The 24,989-nt window shown below is 36.5% G+C and overlaps 1 protein-coding gene across 3 annotated transcripts in view; it reads right to left on the bottom strand.

Moving 5' to 3' along the window:
• Window positions 1-24,985, bottom strand: part of Opa1 (Opa1 mitochondrial dynamin like GTPase) — a 36,681-nt gene extending 11,696 nt beyond the window's left edge. The window contains exons 1-15 of one of the 3 annotated variants that reach the window (XM_071594888.1): window positions 24,878-24,985; window positions 24,691-24,789; window positions 24,277-24,568; window positions 24,013-24,148; window positions 20,460-20,588; window positions 19,599-19,640; window positions 11,423-11,509; window positions 9,675-9,832; window positions 7,628-7,791; window positions 5,051-5,189; window positions 4,832-4,957; window positions 2,536-2,671; window positions 2,314-2,408; window positions 2,032-2,177; window positions 990-1,154 (exon numbers count right to left, since the gene is read on the bottom strand). In XM_071594888.1, coding sequence (XP_071450989.1) covers window positions 990-1,154; window positions 2,032-2,177; window positions 2,314-2,408; window positions 2,536-2,671; window positions 4,832-4,957; window positions 5,051-5,189; window positions 7,628-7,791; window positions 9,675-9,832; window positions 11,423-11,509; window positions 19,599-19,640; window positions 20,460-20,588; window positions 24,013-24,148; window positions 24,277-24,568; window positions 24,691-24,719 — 1,844 coding nt within the window. In that variant the 5' untranslated portion in view covers window positions 24,720-24,789; window positions 24,878-24,985. Of the gene's footprint in view, window positions 1-989; window positions 1,155-2,031; window positions 2,178-2,313; window positions 2,409-2,535; window positions 2,672-4,831; window positions 4,958-5,050; window positions 5,190-7,627; window positions 7,792-9,674; window positions 9,833-11,422; window positions 11,510-19,598; window positions 19,641-20,459; window positions 20,589-24,012; window positions 24,149-24,276; window positions 24,569-24,690 lie in introns of all 3 variants that reach the window. The other 2 variants (XM_071594887.1, XM_071594889.1) reach the window with 2 other exon arrangements.
• Between the last annotated feature and the right edge of the window lie 4 nt (window positions 24,986-24,989).

The following is a 24,989-nucleotide window of genomic DNA, read 5'->3' as shown; positions in this document are numbered from 1 at the left end:
TTTCGCTAACCTGCCGGAGAAACCTCATTCGAGGAAATGCTCAGGTGCTGATTTCAGAGGAATTTTGCAAAATGTTGCGATTTTGTAAAATTTGAAGAATGTTGTGAAACCATGGATGGTAACTGTGGCCTCAGGGAAACAATATGTCTTCCAACAGGATGGTGCACCAGCTCATACAAGTCATTTAGTCCAAAACTGGCCCTCAGATGGCATTGGCATGTTCTGATCAAAGGAGTTCTGGCCTCCGAATAGCCCAGGCTTGAACCCCTTTGACTATTATGTTTGGAGGGTAGTCGAAAGAAATAGCAATAAGATGAGGCACCCTAATGTTGCATTTCTATGCACAGCTATCGTAGCAACATTCACGAATATGGACAGTGGTGATTTGAAGAACGGGTGCGAATGATTCAGGACAAGATTGGAGGTGGTCATTGCAGCTGAAGGGGGTTACATTGAGCTATCTTACTCTTGACAGATACCACTCCTTGCATGTCAAAGGATTTTCATTTTCATTTTTATTTTTTTAAATACATTTGCTTTTAAAAAAAGTTTCACTGGTCCAGATTAAACTGCCGTACCCTGTACATAGTACTTGAATCATTCGAGACCCAGGTTTAATGATGATGTCAATGCATTGAATGCGGAGTCATGATTGATTAACTTTTGTGGCTTCATTAAAGTTTTTAACAATAATAATACTAAGCAAAGTTACCATACGTTTAACACCATATAATTGAGAAACTTAGCCCTGTCATGGCGTGAAGCAAATTTACATAACATAGGATTGGAAACATTTTTGGTTGGTTTCATGGAATTTCCCAACTTTTCTGGGGTTAATTCTGCTTTCACTGCTTTCCAAGTTGGTAGTAACCACGGTATGGCGTAATGTTGATAAATGTTAGTTTCGGATAGCACACAAACTTGCGAGGAATGAGGGCTTCAAACCCCTCCAGAAACCCTTCAAAAATAAACATTCTGTTGATACTTACCTGGGAAAGTTGTTCTTCCACTCTGTCTCCAGGTTGAACCTCGTGGCCTTGAAGGCATCTGCCTGCTGCTCCACCGTCTCCCGCACCATCTTCCAGAAGCATTCGGATATGGCCATACTTAGATTTCTAGTGGTGACTTGGCCAGAAACAAAGACGCCATCACGACTGAAAGAACGGGAAGGCTGATGGTAAATTTAAATCAACACAGAATTTTTGAGTCCTAAAAAATGTATACTCTTCCTAGTAGTAGTTTTAGGGGAGGCAACTGACAGCCAAGGTCATATTGCGCCATTAGGTATGGATGGGAAAGGAAGAAGGGTGGAGAGAAATCTGGCATCGGCATCAGCCTACTCTTATTGAAAGACATCAAGGAGCCCGCAGTTTAAAATACCATCCAAGGGACGGCACACTCACTCAAAGTGCTCTCCAAATAGTACCTCAAATAGGGAAAGGGATAGTACCGAAAAATCTCTGCAGCCTCCGGGCCCTCCGGGGGGGGGGGGGGGGGAGCCGAGCCAAGAATAACTGAGGTGGTTTCCGATAGCCTACCTCAATAGAGTTTTTGGTGTGACAAGTTCTATGCGTGATGGGGGAAGAGAGGGAATTGTTGGGAGAAATCCAAAGGAGGTAGGTATGATGGATGCAGAGCACATTGATCTGCAGTGGGATGTTGAAGACTGATATAGTAGATAGAATGTTAGGCAGATGAGGAGAAATGGGCAGGAATAGGATAGGGATGTTAGATGATATGAAGGTAGGAAGGAAGTATGAGGAATTGAAGAGGGGCCTATTGTGAGGCTGGATGTCCAATGGTGTTTTGTTAGGAAGGGCAAAGGTATTGTCATTGTACCATTCATTATCCTTTGCCCATCCAAAATCTAAATTAACTGGTAGATTATCAATAAAATAATAACAAGAACACACTTCATTTCCACCTCTTGATAGGTTGATAATCATATCTTGTGTGTCTGCTCTTATTGAAATGTAAAATTCGTACAGAAGAAATATTTCTTAGCAACAGTAAAACCCATTTCCAACTTACTTGAACAGTTTTGATTTCCTAAAGAATTGGTCCTCGTAGTCCTTGATGGCTTGGATGGAATCGTCATGTCGCCCACGCCCAGTCACCACGGCAAAGTAGCCGAGGGCCTTCATGGGGAAGAGCTGCCCTGCTAGGATCTTGCGGATCTGAAGGAGACAATTCCTGTGATTTTCCAAAAGACCAGGCGATTGATGAAAGCGGATACGCAAACCTAAATAATCAACAACACGTCTCTCCAGACTAAAAAAAAACACCAACCTCACTTCCATCAAAATTACTTACCCTGTCAGGATTGGTCAAATTTTCTTCAGCCATGTCGACTTTGGTGAGCACAAATATTGTGCGTTTTCCTTGGGGGTCCATTTGACTTACAAGATCTGAAATGCAATTTTATACATTAATTTTTCATTGCATTAACTGGCTAAATCTTCCTAACCATAAATAAGTGGCATTGGAACTTGGGGGTGGGTTCAGTCGATTTTGCAAGAATCACCATCGACTTGCCTGTCACATTGCTCCTCTCTGCGTCCACGGAGCCATCTTGAATGCAGAGGATGATTGCATTTGGATTGGACATGTAAAATTTTGTCATCTGACGGATAGCTTCACGCGTGTCTTCATGCATATCTACAGTAACAGTCTGAGAGTGAAATAAGGCCATCAGTAAAAATTTTATTTTTTTCATTTTTAAAAATTAAGACAATTCATTAGCAGAAAATAAAGTCAAGAATAAGACATTCAAGGGTAGTCAGCAAACATTCAAAACAGTAGGGAAAAAAAGCCATCACCGTGCTGAGTAATTGCTACACTCAATAGCTTTCAAGTTTTGTGAGCAACTACAGTTCCACCCAGTCTCAAACTGACTTCCTCTATTTTCATTTCCATTTATTTTCATCCCAGTGATGCTCTTTCAGTTCTATGAGCATGGAAAATAATTTCTCTAGTACAGTAATTTTTATATCAGTGTTGATTACAAGATTAAAATTACTGACAGCACTGTCACATCATCCTTTAACTAACATTCCCATTACGACTCAGCTAAATGAATTTTCCTGCAGGTGATTAAAGTTGAAAGACTTAACTCATTTCAAATTAAATTGACCCTTTCCCCCATTCCTGACACTGTAGCAAATCTTGCACCAGAGATTTCTGTTAGACCCTCCCCTTTCTCACAGAAGCCCCACACAAATGTTACTCAGGATCGAGATGGTACAGTGGATAACGTACTGGCTTCCCACCCAGAGGGCCCAGGTTCAACTCCTGAAGATAGCAAATAGTTTTCAGTAATATCCCGATCCCTATTTGAGGTGCTTTGTGAGCACCTTGAGTGAGTACGCCATCCGTCCCATGGGACGCTAAACTGTGGATCCCTAGGAATCTTTCATTATGAGTAGGCTAAAGCCAATGCCAGGCTTCTCTGCACCCTTCCTCCTTCCCCATCAATCTCTAATGGCAAAAATGACCTCAGCTGTTGGTCGCCTTCCCTAAAACATCTACTCCTACTACCTATGTTCCTTCTATGATACTCATAAAGCCATGGCTACCCCCCTCTAGTTCCTTAACACACCCCCTACCCCTCCTTCAGTCTCTGGTTTTTCTTCCTGAGAAGGGATACACTACAAACTGCTCAGCGCAATGGGATAGAATATACAATCAGCTAGAAAATTATGAGTAGTGCTATGAGATTTCTCTTGGAAATTTTAATGTAAATTAAAACTGAATTATTATGAATAGCATGGAAGGGGAATGACTGTTTTTCACTGGTATACATATTAAGAAGGAGGTCTTAGAAAGGGAATTTTCTTTCACTTTCCCTTCTACCCTCACCCAGGCCATAAGATATTTTTCTAAAAATTTCCCAATATTTCTCAACGTTTAAATTTATGCAATGAATTGCGATGCATCAAATGTAAAAAAAACACTACTGTAAACGGCATAGATTCATTGTTTCTTATGAAAGCAAAAATCAGTGATGCAAAAAGGTATCTCTCATTTCAAAGGACGTGTGTGATCAGGATCAGGTGCAATATGCCACTGTCGGCTTGCTCTGTTTTGGAAGGATTACACATTTGCTAATGCTAAAACAGGCTTAGCATTTTCAGATACAAGAAGGCATGTTGTGCTAATTTTGAGGAACCATGGCTCCTTAAAATAATAGATTAACTTTTTATTCCATGTCCATTTTCAACATGCCATTGCCATATACTGGTAGATGACAATGCTAAGCTGAAAGTGGGTCATGGAATAAAGAGTTATCAGTAGAAATTGATAAAAAGTTAATTTTACCCTATTAATACTCCAAGGTTAAAATTAAGTGGCAACAAATACAACATCACTGCAACTGTTTGTTTATACAAAAGAGCTAAATAAATTCATTCCAACATAATCCAGCATTAATTGTCAAGTTTTCTACCGGGTCATGGGTTCCATATTGGCCGTCCAATATGGATCCCCTGACATGGTGGAAGACCCAAGAAAACTTTATCAAGCAAATATGCTGGGAAAGCACCAGATCTTACTTCAGTAATTGTCACATTTAAAAAATATAAAACAGTATTGCAACAGCAAAGAATCCAAGATCAATTCATTACAATATTTCAGAGGACAAGACATAAAAAAAATATTCAAAAAATGCTTACATTTGCTGACTTGTTGAAAAATTCAATATTAGACTGAAGGTATGTGATGAGAATTGAATTTAATAATTTTAATACTGATATATTATCATGGATTATAAGAAATAATCAAGAGCTATGTGCTCTAAAAATATAAAAAGTAAAAATACAAAAGGAGAGAGTACACTTATGATTCCAGGCAGGTCAACCAAAACCATCCTCTGCAGTCCTGGGCCTTTGACAGTCATCGATATCACATCACTGCTCACAGTTTTTCCATCTCTAATACTGTTTTTCATTCGAAGTTCCACCTGAAGACAATGTATTCACATGAAATCTGTTCCCAATGTTCTGTAATCCAATATGTAACCTACATGCCATCATCGAAATAGTCATGCATATACCTCCCGACGAAGATCAGCAAGTTCCGACTCCTTTGTTAGATCAAACTCCCTTGAGCTGTCTTTGAACTGTGCAATATGATATGGCCCTTCACTAAGTGTGACTTTGACTGGCGACCTTGTCATCATCTCTCCTGCACCCCTGCGCGAAAGAATCAGTAATAATTGATCAGCAAATTAAATATGTAATATTACAACTGCTCATGAATGAAAAATCAATAATTTTTATACACTAACGATGGATATTTCAAAATGATTTTCGGTTTGATAACTGTGGTTGGTGGTGGTGGATAATTGAATTAAATAAAATGTTCAAAGATAAAAAGGAAATGAAATGGTGCAAGAGACACACTTCAAAGCATAACCGAAGCCAAGCACACCAACTATCACACAGCTATAGTTCTATAACTATATTATTCAGAATTATCCTCTCAGCTGAGATACAGCAATAAATGCCAGAGTACACCCGATGAAGTATTCCCTAGAGTTTTCTGCAGTAATTAGTTAGAAACAAAAAATACTTCAAATGAGAAAAAAAGAGTAATTTATCATACCCTAGTGCCTGAGGTATCTGAAAGTTTTTCCTCCAGTCATAGCATTTTGAGGAGCGAGGAAAATCACATTATTACTTTCCTCGAACCAAATTAAAGTACCAGTAAAGGGTTCCTAGGGTGAGTTCATCATAAATATGTGATATATTTTGTGATCTCAGCCAATTTTCAAAATTTCAACAGAAACATCAACAATATACGAGGGTGGCCCCAAAAATAACAGGAAAGCTGTTATAGATTCTTTAGTTCTCAATATATTTACATTAAATTTTGTTCGCCTTCCAAGTATTCCCCATTGACCACAATGCACTTCTCCAAACGATGCTTCCATTGTTCGAAACATTTCTGGAAATCATTTATCGGGATATCCTTGAGGCCTTCTAGTGATTTCAGTTTTACCTCCTCCACAGTGTCAAAACACTTTCCTTTCATGTTCCTTTTGAGTCTGGGGAACAAACAGAAGTCACAGGGAGATAATCCGGTGAGTAGGGGGGGTGGACAATTGATGTCATGCCATTTTTTGCCAAAAACTGCATCACGGAGAGGGCGGTATGAGCTGATGGATGGTGGCCGGCGGTCATGATGGAAGAACCAGTCGCTTGTTGCCAAAGATCTTCTCTAGAATCCTCTGAATTGAACTCCATAACACTCCAGACATCTCACGGAGTTGATGGATGGTTCTACGACAGTCTTCATGAATGAGGGCATTGATTTTATCAACGTTTTCGTCAGTTCTTGATGCTGAAGGGCGGCCTGAATGGAGTTGGTCTTTAATTGACATTTCACCATTTTTAAAACGTGTAAACCACTCGTAGACTCTGGTTTTGCCCCATAAGCAGTCTTCAGCATTACAATAGTTTCTGCAGCCGATTTCCCTAACAGGAAGTGCATTGCTCTTGATAATCCACCATCACGTTTTTCGCCGAAATGAAAAAAGTTGTTTCACTGAAACAGCTCTCATGGACGGACCGATCCAGTCACAGCGATGGCACTGCGCATACTGATGCAGGTGGCGTGAGCCTGACATACGACAGGCCCAACAAAGGCTTTCCCCACTCTCGTGCCCCACCGCAGCAAAATTTCTGTTACTTTTGGGTCCCCCCTCGTATGATCAAAATCACAACATTAACGGTGAAGGAAGTGCAATGCACCAGCTGATGTGCAATTGTAACTGGTTTAAGTACATCAAATTCCAGTAGAAACGCATTTCTGATTTCACTGAAGAAGTACATTATGCACACTGATAATGGATTGGCCAAATTGATCAACGGTGAAATGCAGCTGTTGCCAAGCCCTAAGGGCCCTGCCCTAGTCCTACATGAGGTATGGATGTGGCGAAACTCTGGTGGTTCCACCCATGGAAAACCCAACGTCAAGAGAACTCTGATCAGGCTCTCGGGGAAATAAACAGGCGAATACAGTAATTATTTGAGGCTGCCAAAAAAACAGCATACTTGGTTCATAGAATGATCATTTTTATTTTGCCCAAAATCAATTGTTCCCAGAAGGAATCAATTTACTCAATTGAGATTACCATCTATCTTGAGTTAACTCTTTCTTTGGCCTCCTGGAAAGTCTCATTGTCAGCAAAAAGCCATTTATCATAATCCCACGAAATATGGACCACCAAAAGGACCCATGAGCCAAAAAAATCAAATCATCAACATTTTCTCTTGATTGAAAACAAAACTAGGCTCTAAAAGGCCACATAAGGATAATATTTAACGACATTCATCAATACAGATAATATGAGGACCCACAACGTAATAAAGTGAGAAAATTTAATTTGAAAGCAAGTGGAAAAATGGGTTTCACAAACAGGAAAATGCCATATGCTACTGCATGGAAAAATACAGTTTTAGGCTTCACTTCGTGGAAGTATTTGATAACCTTATTAAAAGATTTTGTACTTTTCCACAGACTTTATTTTTTGAATTAAAATAAAGTCTATGGAAAAGTGCAACATCTTTTAATATGGATCCATGGCGAAATATCACATTTTATAAATAAAATTTAGGGTAAAACATACCGAGGAAAAATACGGGCCTGAGCTATCATTTCCAGCACTGATGTCTTTCCGGAACTTTGATCACCGACTACAACCACCCTTGGCAGCTGGTCTTGGACACTTATACCACTGTCATAGCCGCTCAGTTCATCCAAAACGTCCGAGTACATGTCTATGAGCGATTTCTGCAAAGGATCAATGACAAGAAAAATCTTCAATGACTGATTGGAAGTAAGGACTCAGGTCACTGAATGCAATCTTTATATCCTATTTCACTAGTATTTGCCAATTCATGCAGAATCAATCGTCAACTTAAGAGGACCTGGATTTGATAGGATGTTTGTCCATATATCCAATGAACACAGATGGAATATGCATTTCCAACAAATTATCCATGTTAATAGCTTGAAAGCATCATGGGGTGGAGGGCTTGATTGGTTACGTCAGTTTCAAGACTTACACAATGGCTACATGAAATACAAAATGGCTATTATTTTTCTCTGGCTGGATAAATCCTCAGTGGCTTGAATCAATCGTTCAACTCAGCACAGCGATGCTATCTATCAATCAAACCCAGCCATCAATATCAACTAGGTATTAGCAATTCAAAGCATTTAATTTAATTTTGAATTGAGAACATCTATCCAAAATCAATGACTGTCATATGCTGGGTGCCACAGTGAAAACACTGAACTTAGCTGAGTGATGCTGAATATTTTGAACTCCTATCAAGCTCCACCCCAAGGGTAAACACATAAGGGAGGGAGGGGAATTACATGACACTCGAGGAGCTCAAAGATGTAAAAGATGAAAAATGCAAGCTTCATTACAAATTATTATTGTTCCCCACTTGTTCAAGTCCATGAGAGAGATGAGCAAAATATCACAAAATGAACTGTAACTCTATTCAAACCATAACTCACTCATGATCTCTGTGTTTCAGCATTCCCAATTGGAAGAGTTCTTTCGTGATCCCACATGGCTCTAAAAACATTAATTTCTTCAAGATATAATTTTCATCTTCAGTGCTACTCATTTAAACTTTTTGACATGCCATTATTTATTAGAATCAAATTTTGTTGCAAATTATATTAGCAAAATTGTCATGCTTAATTACATTAAAATACTCACTGATTTTGGTGCACCAGTGAGACACATGAATCATGAATATGAATAACAGTATTACTCTTATTAAAATATATTAAGCATTTTCATTTTAAATTTCATTCTTTAAACAAAATAAACCAAAGATCAATGCAATGGTTTGCTTACATATATTTTGACAGATTGCTAATTCTATTTCAATTTTCAGGGCACCCATTTCCCCTTGGGAGTTCCATAATCTCACCCAGGTAGTCTAATCCAATCTTGTGACAAGCACAGCCAATAAACCCCCCAAATGAGAAAAACACCGAAACATTAAATTTACTTCATTCATGCATGCACAGGTTATGAATATCATTCATCCTCCTCTCAATCTTGAAGTTCATACCTTTGGATAGCATTTTGTAGATACAATCATACATGCACTGCATTTGATTTTTCCCTTAAAAACACATTTTACACATCCCTCTCCCTGTGGAATGTCACTCAGAACTACAGAAGCATTGACAGAATAGGAAATAAATTTTCCAATGTTTACCCATTTATTAACATTAGACTTAAAAGGGTTAATATTTTAACTATTAACATCCTATTCCAACATGAATCTTACAAAAACATAAAAACAAGCTATTTTGGAGTTAAGTTTCACCTCTGTGAAAACCCCATTCAATCTACTTTTTTCAATTCAAACTAGTTTTTATTTGTGAGAGGGGAGGTGTCTTTTTCACATGAGGATCAAAATATAACAACCTTAGGAAACTGTTTTGTCAATCACCAAACAAACATAGTGCGCACATTATAATTAAGTAAAAGTAAAAGAAAATTGGTGAGGGAATCTGCACGGTTTTATTTTATCAGCAGCATCAATGGATTTTTTTTAGCTGAAGTAACTTCGATTTTGATGAATGAATAACCAATTAATAAAAAAATCACTTTTAAATAGGTCGACCAAATTTATAAGTACCTTAACTTTCTTGATTGAAGCAACTTTGCTTCCTTTAAGCAGCAACTGCTTTCGCAACTCTTTGTTTTCACGTTCTAACCGTTCCAACTCCTTTTGGTATTTAAGTTGGACTTTGATCACCTCCTCTTGGAGAGAATCCAAACGTGCCTGGCTGCTCTCTGAATGTGAAGCCAAGGAAACCAGTTTAGAAAATACCCACCACTTCTTATTTTACTTGTTAGCAGAGTTAAATCCTAAAAACTATAAATATGACAATTTAGTCAAACTATGCTATATAAACCAATGCTAATGACTATCACCATGCAGACTATGGATGCAGGAAATTAGAACCTCAACGAAGAGCTTTTTTTAAGTTTGCTTTTCAGCATTTGAATGCTAAAATCATTCACCAGATAAAAATAATGATTTTTACAGATTATTTTAAAGTTTATTGATGAGTCATTATTGGTTAAAATAAATTATAACAACCTTATTATACAAATGATGACATTAATGGCATTGATAACAGATTTGACATACAAAAGAGTTTTATCCCAAAAGAATACTCAAATAATAAAAATATTTTAAAGTTTACTCAAAAATGATTTGCCATAAATGACATGCAAGGAAAATGTTATACCAAAAAGGTAAGAACTATGGGAATATAGGGAAAAGCTAACCAGGTGGATGAAATGGTAAAATAAGCCTTAAATTCAGGGGAGTTCTAAATATCAAATCTGACTTTCAAAGGGGTTAAATTTGGGGTGAGTGAAATCTATTGCAGCACACCATGCCCATTAAAATCCTATTGACTAACATCCACAAAACTGCCTTTGATAAGCGCAAAATTAGTCTGCCTGCAGATTAAATTTAAAAATAATTAAGCAACCAAAATGAGAAAAGCTCATTAGTGAGTCCACAAATCCTATAGAAGCACAGCATTGTAGCACACAAGAAACAATCATATGTTGGGTAAGCAATACTTTTATGGCTTCTTGGCTGATCATTATATTTTGTTCCTTTGCTTTAATTCTACCCACATTGAAAGGATAATTATGTTTCGACCAATCACACAAAAAGGAATATTTTTTTTATTTCAATAATTGAGTCTCAAAACTATTTCCTTTAAGTTCAGAAATAAGATTCACTGTTAACAGAAACTCAAATAATACTTTGGTATTGTTTAATCATTTGTTTAATCATTCCCTTTACTCTTACATAGGCACATCATTCCAAGGTTCTACCTGAAGACCTAAACCAACTTGACAGTGATAGCAATACAGATAGTGAAAATAACATAGATGGTGAAAGCAAGAAAGTTTTGGTTGAATCTCAAAGTAAATAAAGGAGTTTGTAGTTGAGATTAAAATAAAACCCTCTCAATGGTTCAAATCTTTCCTTGTGCATTTTTACCTTGCCTTTTACATTCTATGATTTTTCTCAAGGCCTGCCATGAAGCATGAAGAATCATTTCCCAGTTCACCTGAGCCCAATGCCCAGGAAAGCACAACTCAGGTGGTGCAATACCTGGCAATTAACTAAGAAAAATATCTTTATGCTTCTAGGGGAACCTATCAGAATTCTTGGGAGAAGCTTTGTAATATTTCACCTCCAAACAAAATATACGGTGGCACATAATGAGTGTCAACAATGCATAAAATGCCATTTTATTTGCCCTTGTGGATGCATTTGCATTAATTTTCACTGGAATACTTTTTTCTATTGTTTTCATGAGTATGTTAATGAAGATGTTATCTGTTTGAACTCACCAAACCTCTTCCTTTCTTCCTCAATCTTTTCAGACCCCAATGGCCTGGAAAATGCGATTGCATTCATTCTCAGCTCAGGAGTCCCTTCTATAAAAGTAGTAAAGAGATACTTATGTAAAGGACTAAACATTTTCCCTCATTAACACTACTAAATTCCTGGTTCATTAGTAAAAAGAAACTTAAATTTTGAAACTAATTATCATGCCTTGCTACATCACTAACAAACTTGAATATCTTTTCTGTAAAATCCAATGAGGAGGATGATGATTTGTTTAGTGAATTGTTTCATTACAAGTACATAATTTCATTTGCATTGTCCATTTCTTCCTGGGTCATGTTTTATTTGCAAAGAAGACAGAATCTCAAGGGGCTGAGAATGTGCAAAACATCATCCAGGAATGATTCAATGGTATATCACAGAAGCACAGAATTAAATTGGTGAATTTTTATTGAAGCATTAATCAAGCACACGTGAAGGTGACACTTTGATTAGCATAGACCAACATGTGTATTTGGATGAACACCTGGAACAGGCTGTGACACTTCTCCCTTCCTATCCCCAAACTGAATCCCCTCTGCCTACGCAGTGCTCCAATGTATCTTTGTTGGGCTACCTTAAGTCAAAGAGAGCATTATTTTGTTCGAATTAGGTGCTTTACCTGAGGGACAGGTTAAGTCAGGCTTCAGACGTACAAATAGATTCTTGACCTACTTCAATGGAGATTGCTCAATTTGCATTACTGATGGAAACTTCCGAAGAGGCAGACAGTAAATAATATTGCTCTTCATATAGCAATACATGACTATTAAAATGCATTATGTAACATTGTAGCATCTTGAGGAATGTAAAATGCTTAAGTAATACAAGGTTGCCAAAGTTCCAACTTCATAGTTACTCCTAACCTTTTTAGGCTTGGATTTCCAATTATCCTGAAGACAATTTCAGTGAACAAGATCTGCCAACATCAAAATTTGCTAAACTCCAATTTTTTGCTAATTAAGACTGGAGGTCAGCTGCCAGCCGGGATCCTAATTAACATGTACTTGACTTGTCATCAGGTTTTTCAGCAATTGTCCAAATGGAATTTCAACAACAGTCTACCTGTGGCAAGTGATGAAACTGTGACCTTTCGGTTAGTAGGTGGGCACACATGACCCACACGTCTCACCCATTAGATAAATTTAAAAATATAAGACTTGGACCGATGCAAAAACAGTACCATCACACTATTTAAAAACAGACATGCAATATTAGTTATGGCTGCATACTGCTGTGTACATATTTAAGTTTTATTCAAATATCTAAGAAATTGAACTCATAATATTGTCAATGTATTAGTTGAGGGTTCTCAAATCATAAAACTTGCATATTTTAGGGCATTTTGATTAAATGAAACTTTGGCCATCTGTATAAATGCCAAGGCATGAAATAAAAATCGTCTATTACACATCAAGAGACTGGATGGAAAAGAAAAGTCAATGCAAAGACAAAGTGTCGGCTTTGCAAGAGCCCTTTGCCATCCTTTCGTTCATCTCGGCCTAATTGTTCGGTTCGTTTGAATCCACATTCACACACACACACTAACAGCAGACTAAAAATTGGAAATCCCATTATTTTATGCTGTACACACTGAGCAATTTACTGTGAAATAAAGGGAAGATAGAATTGTTAAAAGTCACGAAGCATGGGAAGATTTATGGAAAGAGATATAAACCCCAAACTTTAAGGGTAAAAACGACCACAGTTTTAAAATAAAAATAAGAACAACAAAAACAAACAATAAAAAAATTCCCTTTTTTTAAACAGAATTATATTTGAATGCAACCAACTGCCTGGAGGTTTGTTTGAGCCCTTTCCATCCCATTTTAGGAGTTTTAAGAATAAGTGTAAGGCAACCCACTGGGTGATAAACTTCATTGATCAGTGATTATTATACTATTGTTCTTATTAAAACATTGCATGTACGCCGTGTAGATGGCGTTAGAAGTTGTATTGCAAAAGTGAATGATGGGTTATTTTGAACGATATATGAAATTGAAGAGTGCGTGAAAATGGACGGAGTGTAGTATGTACTCGTATGGTGTGAACCTAGCCTATGGGTGATGGTAAAGGTGCAGTTGGTGATCTTTTAGTGTCATTGTATGTAAGAATATTTTGTCTCAAGTGATCATTGATCAGACTTGAGCATTGCCACCAGGACAACTGCCTAATTGCAACAATAGATTCTTAAAATAAAAATATAAGAAAGGGTTTGACTGATATCTGTGCCAAAAACATCCACAACATAGATTCTAAGCATTAAGCGAATATCTTTTCCTCAAAATGAATAGAAATGAGTTACATAGTCAGAAACAGGGCAGTACATGTAACATAGCTCCCAAAGATGCTAAGGAGTGCACAAGAATACTCTGAGAAAAATCTCTGAATCCATGTTTGCACCCTCTAAAAACATTAAGGAAAGGATATGGTATCATACTTGATGGCAACATAAGTTTTGTTTTTAATTCTATTTAAATTCTTAACTGACAATGATTGGTGGCAATCAACTGCACAACATTTTCTGGGAAGAAATTACTTCCCCAAATTTCTTTTAGAATTTTTAGCATTATCATTCATCCATTCAATTGTAAGACAAACGAATACATTAAACAATGCAATAGTATAGTTTTGTGCATAATTAGTCTGGATATATTCTATGAAGTTATAAAAAATACATTGCACTAAAAAAAATGAACCTATACCCTAAAGTGACTTAATTTAAAAAGAAATTCTGTCTCTCTAAATTCAAACTAAATATGAATTTAATAAATGTGCTCGGGCCAAGTTGACGAATACAATGGTTTTATTGGGCCATGGTAGCACCTTTGATAACTTCTACTAATGACTATTGGTTCATTCTATGAAGATGTATTTATACACTGCAGAACTTAATCAATAAGGTAATTTATTTAAGGTTTAGTATTTAAATTGTAATTAAAGACAAAATAATTAGGGCATTTAAAAATTCTTAGCATGCTGAGCCAAGCCTGTAGAAATAACTGACAACAGGACTTTTATTAAAATCTGGTATGATTTACAATAGGATGAGAGGACTTCATCACATGACGTAGTATTCCAGTGTAGCTTACCATAAAGTTCATCACAAAGGAAACTCACAAAAATAGAACAGAACAAAACCCTCACTTGTGTTAACTTCAGTAATTTCAAAAAGAAGAAAACATGTGATGTACTGAACTCTCTGCATCCCAAACTCCTCTCTCCACATTCTCCTCTATCATAACTCCAAAACAGACCTCCCTCCTATAAAATGCAACCACAAAAGTAACGGGTGCTCCCTGATTGAGGAATATGCCATACAGTGAATTAGCTGTACCATGAAATATTTAAGATTTTTCTTCAAATTCAACCAAAAACACTCCTAAAACCTTAGAATGTAGGAAGGGAGGAGATGTGATTAGCAGCCAATCAAACATGTGAAGATCCTGAACACAAAGAAAGTGAATCAGTACCAAAAACTAGGGCTGATTCAGAGCGGCTTTTAATGAGGAAAAATAATATGAAGGCATATAACAAAAGTATCTAAGGCTGACTTTGACTTTGCTTGGCATGATATTACAGCCAGAAAAGATGAAGGTGACCTTAGTCGGCTTTCAGTATCAACTTCTTTCCAGCCTATTAAAATAAATTTTATCTTTGAAGACAGAAAAAAGCTGCAGAAAGAGATGCCTGAACCCTGCCTCATACATAAAAGATACAATAAATCTTTACGCCCAAATCATGAGGAAGGACATACTGCCTGGCATTGAAACCATAAGAAAGCTAAAATATGTACCGAATTCTATCAGTGAACAACAAGCCATTCCATTCCCTCCATTGACAGGAAGACAGGAGAATGAGTTGCTATGAAACTCCAGTGGGAGTTAGTCTGATAGAACAGTGAAAGTCATGATCCTAGAACAGGAGGCAAAAATGAATTGCAACAGCAGTGCACATTAACCATTTTGGAGGAGATTCCTTGGAAACTGGGACAAGCAAAATTATGAAATGATAAAGATTTTTGCAAAAGGATTCTATTCAGTATGCCTTATCCAGTGGTCAACTGAAACATGAAATGGCCACACTATTTCATTCCAGAGGATTTATTCTCTTTGTCTAGTGCAAAGCAAACAGCACTAAAGATGCCATAAAGGCAAACGATGGACAAGCAAGGATAAGTGATGGGATGTAAAGCATTACCATAAAAACAATGGCTAGAGCCAAGAATAAAAAATGATAAAGGATCAAGGGGCATGGAAAAAGCAGCAAAAATTGCTTCACTCCTGAAATTTCACGCTTGACCTCGAGAGAAGTACTGTACAACAAAATACTTCATAGATGGCAAAAATAAAAATTCAGCTTAACATCAAGAAATAACAACATTTAATAGGAAGAGAGTGTGTGACATAGAGCTTAGACACAGAAGTGTTAAACAAACCTTTTAGTGCCAGCCTCAATTACATGGCATGTGCAAAAAATTGCTTTTTTCACGTCAGGCATTTTTCAAATGAAAATATATGTTTTCAAGTATAAATTTGTACAGAATTTAATACTCAGCAGCTATTTTTTATGTACACTATTTCAAATAACGAGATATGTAATACAATTGACTTGTGTTGTTTCCACTTAACTTGAATTTAAGAAAGGACAGAGACCAGAGATTCAGAGTGTAAATAAATGACTGAATGATCATCCTCATTGAATTTTTTCACTCCACCCACTAAAACTATAAGGGTTCAAGCTATGCTGACACCAAAGTAGAAAGCCAGGTTTGAATATGTAACTGAGGAGGGCAAAATAAAAAGCAACAAAGTAGAAAAAAATAATAGAAAATATGTCATTTAAGATTATAGAGACAACTTCGGTAATCATAACCAGCAAACCACAGACAATGCCTTTAAGTATTGAATTGGTACCTATTATTAATGGCAGGAACATGATATATTTTCATTATGATATATTTACAAAACAAACTCATTTTCAGAGGCATTTAAATATACATTTTAAAACCTTCTTAGGTATGTGAGTTTTTAGACATACATTGGTAGAAACTTTTCAAAAAGAGTTAATATATCAAGTGAAATCATCTTTTAATAATTTTTTGGAGACAAGTCTCCGGCTATCTCATGCAAATATATGTGTACTAATTCAGGTCTTAATTAAGATTTGTCCCACATCAACAGAGGACTTCTATGAATGAGTAGAGAATAATGGGAATTAAACACAAATTACTTTAAAATGCACAACTAAACCTACAGTTGAGTCAATTTAGGTTCAAATGACTATAAGATAACTGGCATAATGTATGAATTAAATAATTCATTAAAACTTAACAGGCTTAGAGGGAAATCACATTATTGTTGCAGTCTATCAATACCATGAGTTATCACCGAGGAAAATTTGGCCTCAAAATAATAATCCTCAATTGCTTCCACTGGGACTTATTTAAATGTACACGCATACACAAACTGTAACAAGAGAGCAAAGTTATGTTGAAGGTAGTCAAGTAATAGAAACCTATTTTCACAATATATACATGAGCTGCAATGAGCCACTATAAGCCTGTGATGTTTCATTTTTAGGTTGAAACTCATAATGCACAGGAATGAGTTGACTTAACTATAAACAATATATACTGTCAATGAACATACACTGACACCAAACTGCTTCAACGCAATGCCTAACAGCTTATTCAGTATAGGTGCAGAAAACAGTATGTACTTTAATACAAAGAATTTCTCACCCTTTGCATTAGTCAACCTGATTACTCTTAGCATGCATATAAAATTATGATAATTGATCACTCTTTAGAAAAATAACCATAAACTGACACCCATGCACTTAACCTTATGACTGATACCATTTTTTACCAAATAAGCCCTTCCAAATAAAATTAGGGATAATTACAACAATTTAGGGGGCAGTACATTGCTATTCTGTGAAATAATTAAAATGTACAGAATGACAAGACAAGAAAATTAGATGTGAATGAAATTATATATCAAACTACATGAAACACTTAAAAATTTTTAAACCATTGAACAATTAAAATTTATCTTTAAGAGTTCTCCACCATGTATGTGGAAGGATGGAACAAAGAATTAAATTCAAGAAGAGACTAATTCTCTTTTAACGTGACTAGAACAAAAACCAATCATGAAATTTCAATATTTGTGGTATTCCTTGCCAGAAATTTACTATGAGAGAAATAGATTTATATAGATCCACTTTCTAGGAAATACTTTCTATGTGATAATTTCACACATATTAATTATACACATTTATAGCTTATCTCAAATTCTGGTTTTCAGAGTTGGCTTCTAAAGTAGTTACATCAATAGCAACTGAAAGATCCAAAAAGGAAATTAAATGGCTCTGTCTGTCTAAAGTGAAGTTTCTACCTTGGTAATTATTATATTTCGCCCCTTTACTCTCCCACTGCACATTTTGTCCTTGCCTCATGTTAAGGGGGAGTTCACTTAAAGTGATTTCAATTCAATAAATGAAAAAGAAAAACTTTGTTCCAATCCACCAGTTTATTTCAGGTACGACTAGTTTCGACGCTACGGCGTCATCCTCAGGTACAAAGTTTAAAGTCACAATCATTGTATATATACCCTCTTCAAGAAAGGGTGGGGGAGTTGTGGGAAGAACCTCTAATCCCTTCCCCCTAACTCCCATTGACTCCTAACCGTACCTTTATCCCCATTAGCCATTGACTCAAATTATACCGACCAACGAAATTTTCCCCTTTCTTAACCCACCTTCCAATCCCCCCCGCTCACTAATGCTTTTCCTGGTTTTTCCTACCCTCTCCCACATTCCTTCGTACCTACCCCCGTACTCCCCTCCCCACCCCCTCTTCCCACAACTCCCCCACCCTTTCTTGAAGAGGGTATATATACAATGATTGTGACTTTAAACTTTGTACCTGAGGATGACGCCGTAGCGTCCAAACTAGTCGTACCTGAAATAAAGTGGTGGATTGGAACAAAGTTTTTCTTTTTCATTTATTCAAATGAACTTCCACAAAGTTGAGGCTGAAACTATTGAGATGATTTCAATTCTTTTATTTTAAACTCCTTAAAATTCCCCCTGGAGAGACAAGTACTTAAGTAAATGATTTTTTTTTAACTCTAGTTTTTTTAGGATTGTGACTACATCTCTTTGTCATTTACACTAACATGGATTTCAGTCCATTTCGTGCATCAAAGAATAACATACAATTTGGTAAATTCTAAAAAATAAGGATGAAGTATGAAAGAGAGTCAATATCCACTTTTGCCATCACATGCACAGAGGCAATTTTCTCTTTAAGCCAAAGATTTGGGATTTTATTTTAGGCACAGAAATACTGAACTGACAACTTCAAATATGGGCTGCAACAATTGACCAGATTGCAGTATGTCCTATGAAGGGAAAAAGAAAAGGTGAGCTCAATTCCTTGAATATAAAAACAAAATGAATGGAATACTCACAATGACAATAATGCTCATTCCCTGACTGATAAGACAATTCACATAGCTGGTGCAGGAATAGTGTCAGCCATTTAATTTCTATGCATGCCCATAAACTTGCATCAATTCTATACTTATCATTCTCCTTTGGCACAATTTTGACTTTCTTCTTGAGGTATTAACCTAATCAACAAGCAGTGTCTCTGATCTGATATCATCATCTTCTTAGCCAAATGTTTTATAGAGGTAACCCTGGCATTAACATGCATTTGGTTACCTTTAAGACCTACAAACAACTTGGTATTGGATTAGCACTTGCTTGTTGGCATCAGGGCAGCAGTATTTACCTAGATAATATACTTCATGTCAATGCTTAATAACTTGAGCATGAACCCTATAATATCATAGTTTCCTATTTATTTGATATAATTACTATGCTGACACCTATAGAGACAATGCCTCATTCTCTGCTTCCAGAATTTGAGTCAAGTTGCAAACACCACGGAAAAATGTACAGCTGTTATCGTGATGATCAGAGGCCTGAATGAATTTCAGCGTAGAATTACCCTTAGTTTTCAGAGCCAAATATCAAGAACGCTAGGAAAGCATTAGGCTTGTGGTATGGACTATCTATCAAATTTCCATGAGAGTGAAAATTTCAGGAATACTTAAACTTACATACCTGAATAAAGATTTTCCGCAATCCTTGAAAGATCTAGGTAATCTACAAGATTAACAGAAATAAATAAATATACATTAGTTCATAAAATTAACTGATAATAAAACTATATTTAATTAAATGTTGTACTTTTAAATGAACATTACTGAATATCTCTGTACAGCGTGCAGAAAAGTGTATCAAAACAACATTTTAATGCCATACCACAGATAACACAACGCAACTGGATTAGGGTCAGCACAATACAATCACAGCACGCTATTTTTATGGAACCCATCCACCAACTAGCTTCCTTGAATCATTAAATCAATGATATATTTTCCAAGATTTTACTCAACTATTCTTAAAGGAATGCCAATGAATTTTCATGTTTTCTCAAACAAATATTTACTTCCCCAGACAATCTGAGGTTTAGAACATTTAAACAGTCTGCAATAATAGTCATTTGTGCATTATTAATAAATGTTCTTGAGATGTTAGGGCAGAAAAGATTTTATTCATTATGCCTGTTTGAAATAATATGCGAGGTAAATATACTCAGGCACATGCACAGCTGTTATAAGTATCAATACAGGACACCAAGACATCAAAAAACTGAAACAAGTTAGCAGAGATAACAAAGATATTGTGATTGAAAGAAGTAAGCCAGGCAGTAGGCTTTATGGGAACTACTAATTAATACGATCTTATTTGACTCTTAAGCAATACTTGATGTAAAAAAAGAGGTACAAAAACTTCATCCCAACAATGCACAGGGGATAAGACCGTAATGATCAACATGCTAAAAAGAGACAAGATTTGACAAAAATTGTCAAAAAACCACAATGAATAATGCAAAAACGTTTACAAATTGGAACAACTTACTTGTTTGGAATGAAGCTTCTGGATCTCCATTTGGCGTTTCTGCAGCTTGTATGGCATCATCCAATCTTCGATCAAACCACTCCCGAAAACCCCTATATTTAGCTTCACCGAGACTTTTCAACCGGGGATCTAGACACAAATTATTTGCAAGAACTTTTGATTAGGTCATAAATTTCACTCCACCCTAAATAAAAAAAAAATCTGATCACATAGAACAACACCTTGATCTGATATGCATCAATGGCATTTACTTATGCAGATCCACAGATAAAAATGAGAATCTCATAATTATTCTTTTATTCCTTGGGAGAGTTTGCACAAAAGAAATTTACGCAACAGACATAAAACGAAGTTTTCAATCCAGCTGCTGATTTGGGAGATGAGGGCATATTTCACTCTCTACTTAACCCAGTTAAACATATGAAATTTGCAAGTTTAAGGTTATGAAGTCAGTCCCTTTGCTTGCATTGCCGGTGATTTCCCAAAATAAGTAAGTTCCATGGTCCAGAAAATCACATGGTTCAGAATTATCTGGGATCATGAAGGTCAGACTCTCCTGTCAGGATGTCAGTGGCAAGCCAAGAGGTAAGTAAGTACACCAAGTCATCAGATATGACAGGTGAATGCAACCTAAACTGAATAGATTTCATGCTGCTTCCGGGAATTACCATCGCGTAGGTTGGTTCATTGGACAACAGTTGCCCCCCAAACCTGGAGACTGGGGACACAACTATAGTCTTCAGGTCGAAGTGATCTTTGTTGCATTTTGGTCGCTATATACATATAGGAGACACTGGCTGGCCCCTAGTCTGCTGATTGGTTGTTCTTTGGCGGTAGATGGTGGAATTAGCCTTTTCCAGGTCAAAATCAGGGTGGTGCCATCCTCATTGTTGAAATTATTTGGATTGTTCATTATTTCTACCGTTTCTCTGATGAGTCTCGGGAAATGGTATTTTTCTCTGACCAGCACTTTAGTTTGGTTGAAGATAAGAAACAGTTGGCAATCGCTGAACATCCATGGACGGAACCAGGAGACACAATTGAGTTCGATCCCTTCCGGCCGGGCAGCATCTCATATACATAGCAGCCAAAATGCAACAAAGATCACTTCGACTGGAAGACGCCTCTATGACTGGAGACAAAACTCCTCCAACAACCCAACCTACATAACATTAATTAGCAAAAGAAGCATGGAACATTCATCAGAAAGACATCGCGGAAGCCTTCAGATTAATCAAAACTCAATTAAAGCACTAAAAAACAGTTAAAAAGTGCTAAAAGGAGTTTTTATGGCATCAATAACAGCAATTAAGTCCACTTCTGCACAGTTTAAAAATGTACGTACATATTATGAGAGAAGAACAGGCTGTGGTGAAAAGATATGGGCGACTTTAGCCTTAATAAACCATGCCTACCACAAGGTCATAGGCATGATTAAGACAAAAAAATTTTGAAGAACCTCCATGATATGAAGAAAAAGAACAAATAAAGGGAGACGCATGGATTATCAGAGACCGCATTCTATTAATAAAGAAAACCCACAAGAGGGCAGCAGTTGAAAATGTAGTAAGAATTATGGAGATGACATCTGGTTCAGAGTATTGAGGAATGTTCAAGTTTGTGAAATTTGGGAGTGGAAGTAGAGGGCAGGTGAGGGTACAAAGAAACGTTTTTCCATTTCAAACAGTCATTCAGCTAAAGAGTACGATACGCATAATACAACTTACCTCTAATTATACAATTTATGTGGATCTCAAAACTTTCTAAGTAGCATAAATAACTAGCTTATCACTCGGACACAAAACCCTCGCACCAAACCACTTTTTCCTCCGCCGAAGGATTTGAAACTAAGAATTTCCTTTCAACAAGCATATCATGCGTTTCCAAAAATTAAAATGAAATTTTCCTGTAGATGTTTTGGCAAAATAAGTTGAAAAATTACAAAAGAACTAATGCATTAATACAAAATTATTTCGCAGCATCATCACTAGCTTTAGCAACCATGCCTCAGTATTTGATATCCTTAGGGATACCTCAACACATATACAAGTTAACCTCATCAGCCTAAGGCACAGCCCATCTCATCTTAGTCTGAACAAAATCACCTGTTAAGATGCAAGATTCTCTCTAAAGAGGCTATGGATACACACTAATTCAAATTTAACAGAAAGGTTTGAATGCTTATTATAATTAAACAATCATACTTTTCCGCAAAATATTTTAAGGTGCAATGCATTTCACCATTTAACCTTTGCCTTTCTCAGGAATAAATATTAAGAATTTACATTCACAAAGCTACTGTGAGGAGGGAACACAGATATGTTGATAGCTGACTTTATCTGCCTAGAGTGATCTATACCATCCTAATATGTAATTTGAAACAACAGAGATAACAAAAAGCATTCAAATCTCACGTGGCGCTTAATGGGGAAGCTGAATTCACCCCAGGGATTTACTAATGCCAAACACAGGCACACAAAAATCACCCAGCACCAATTCAATATCCTTTAATGTTCAAGGGTTGGTTTTTGTCTGTTAATTACTTTCCGCCCTCTACCCTCATCCATCTCCTGTAGGAATCCACAGGTCCATTTTCCACTTCATTTTAATGCTTTACTGTCTCCAAGGACTTTCAAGGTGTCTCAATATTCATAATAGCGCAATACCATTTGTTATATGCTCATGTTTTTCCCTATTCTGTTCCAGAAACCTGCCTTCAATTCTTGCTTTGGCACTTCAGATATGTTATGAGCAGCTAACAAGTTATTAATGTAATAAAAATTGCAAAATAAAGTAAATATTCATAAATATGAATCAAACTAATTTTTTGCTGATCACCTAGTAATTTCACAAATAACATCCCACTACATAAACAATTACTCACAAATAATGTTGCCCTTAAGGTAAACACAGAGTCATACTACAAATGCAAAAACCAACCAATCACAGTTATCAACCCAAAGGTCTGTTTGACAGATGACGGTATAACACACACTAAGCCTTATACAGCCTTAGAAATTCACACATCAGGGTACGAGTGCCAGTATTTTTCCCTTGGCCGCCTATGATTTCCTAGGAGGATCTCGTACCCGGAAAATCACACGGCTGGAGTGAAGATGAGGGTGCACAGGGTCGTCCCCGAGAATTGAACCCGGGCTCCCTAGACAGCAATCCAAAGCTATACTACTATTGCTACTACAATTACTAGACTACCACATCCCCCAATTCCAATTATCATCTAATAGATAGTAACAGAGGTGGTCGGCAAAAACAAAAACATTTATTTTTTCTACTTAAATTAAGCCCGGTGCCATCCAGAGTTTAAGTGGTATTTAACTGGAGATAAATGGCTTGCAACACACACTATTTTCAGCCCTAGTTATATCAATAATTCAATACAAATGAAGAAAGTATGACGAACTTTTCTGAAAATCAACTGGCAGGTGCTATTCATGTGAGTAACTTGCTAATTGAAGAAATTCTTCAGAGAACATTGTTACTGTCGTAAGTGCTGATGTAACACAATATTATAAAAGTTAAGGATTTCCTTTACCTAACTCGAAGCTATCCTTCATTTTGTTCTGTAGTGATACTAATGATTCTCTGAAAGCTTCGAATTTCTCTGGCGGGGGAAGATAGTCATCCAGCCAGGTCATGTCGGGCAGGGAGTCTTTCCAGCTTTCGTAGGACTATAATAGAATACATGGGAATTATCAACTTTGAAAATTAAAGAAAAAATAAACTTCATATTCGTATTTAACATACGTTTTCAGAATGTAGAAGCATATTATGGCTAGAACTTAAAAGGTAAACATACATTTTTTAAAGTCATCCCTCCTCCAACAGCACCCCCCAATATCAGGTACCTCACTTTGAGGACACCCCTTAAAATTCTAACCACAACCATTGCAACACCTCGATATGGTACACTGTTCAATGGTTTTATCCTCAAGAGGTTATATCTACTTATTTTGGTTGAGTTGGAAAATGTTGAGTGTCCATGTTTTTGAACATGAACGAAAACTCCATTGATTTGATACACTCCAGAAACCCTCTTGTTACTCAGAGATTGGCGACGAAAAGTCTCAGAAATAACCCATATTGCGTTTCTGAAAACAAGAACACCAGCTATGACTATTATCAAACTTTATTCTCAAAATATCTTCAAAATACACATACTGCATAACACGAGTCGCCCACAAAGACTATTAACTCAAAATTCATCACTTACCCAATTTTCTTCCCATTGACGCTTTTCATATCAAAGGATGATTTAAAAGTTACAAATTTGTAGCAACACCCAAATGCATTGATCTACTAATCAATCCAACTGCAGGGTATGAGAATGCTATCATAAATACGGACAAAATGGTTAAAGAATCTTATGAGCGGAACTTTAATATTAAAGGTATAATTACAAATAATTATGCAACTGTTTAGTAGGATTCTATTTTTATTAAAGGTAACTTTCATTAACGTTACTATCGTTTCTATCTTCTTAGCCGGCTGCTTTGAGCACCCTACAGGCGC

The sequence above is a fragment of the Hetaerina americana genome, unplaced genomic scaffold, assembly GCF_022747635.1.
Source record: "Hetaerina americana unplaced genomic scaffold, ioHetAmer1.1.p SCAF_7, whole genome shotgun sequence".
NCBI lineage: Eukaryota > Metazoa > Arthropoda > Insecta > Odonata > Calopterygidae > Hetaerina > Hetaerina americana.
Note: the sequence above shows the minus strand (reverse complement) of the source record. Positions and strands in the feature narration are given on the sequence as shown.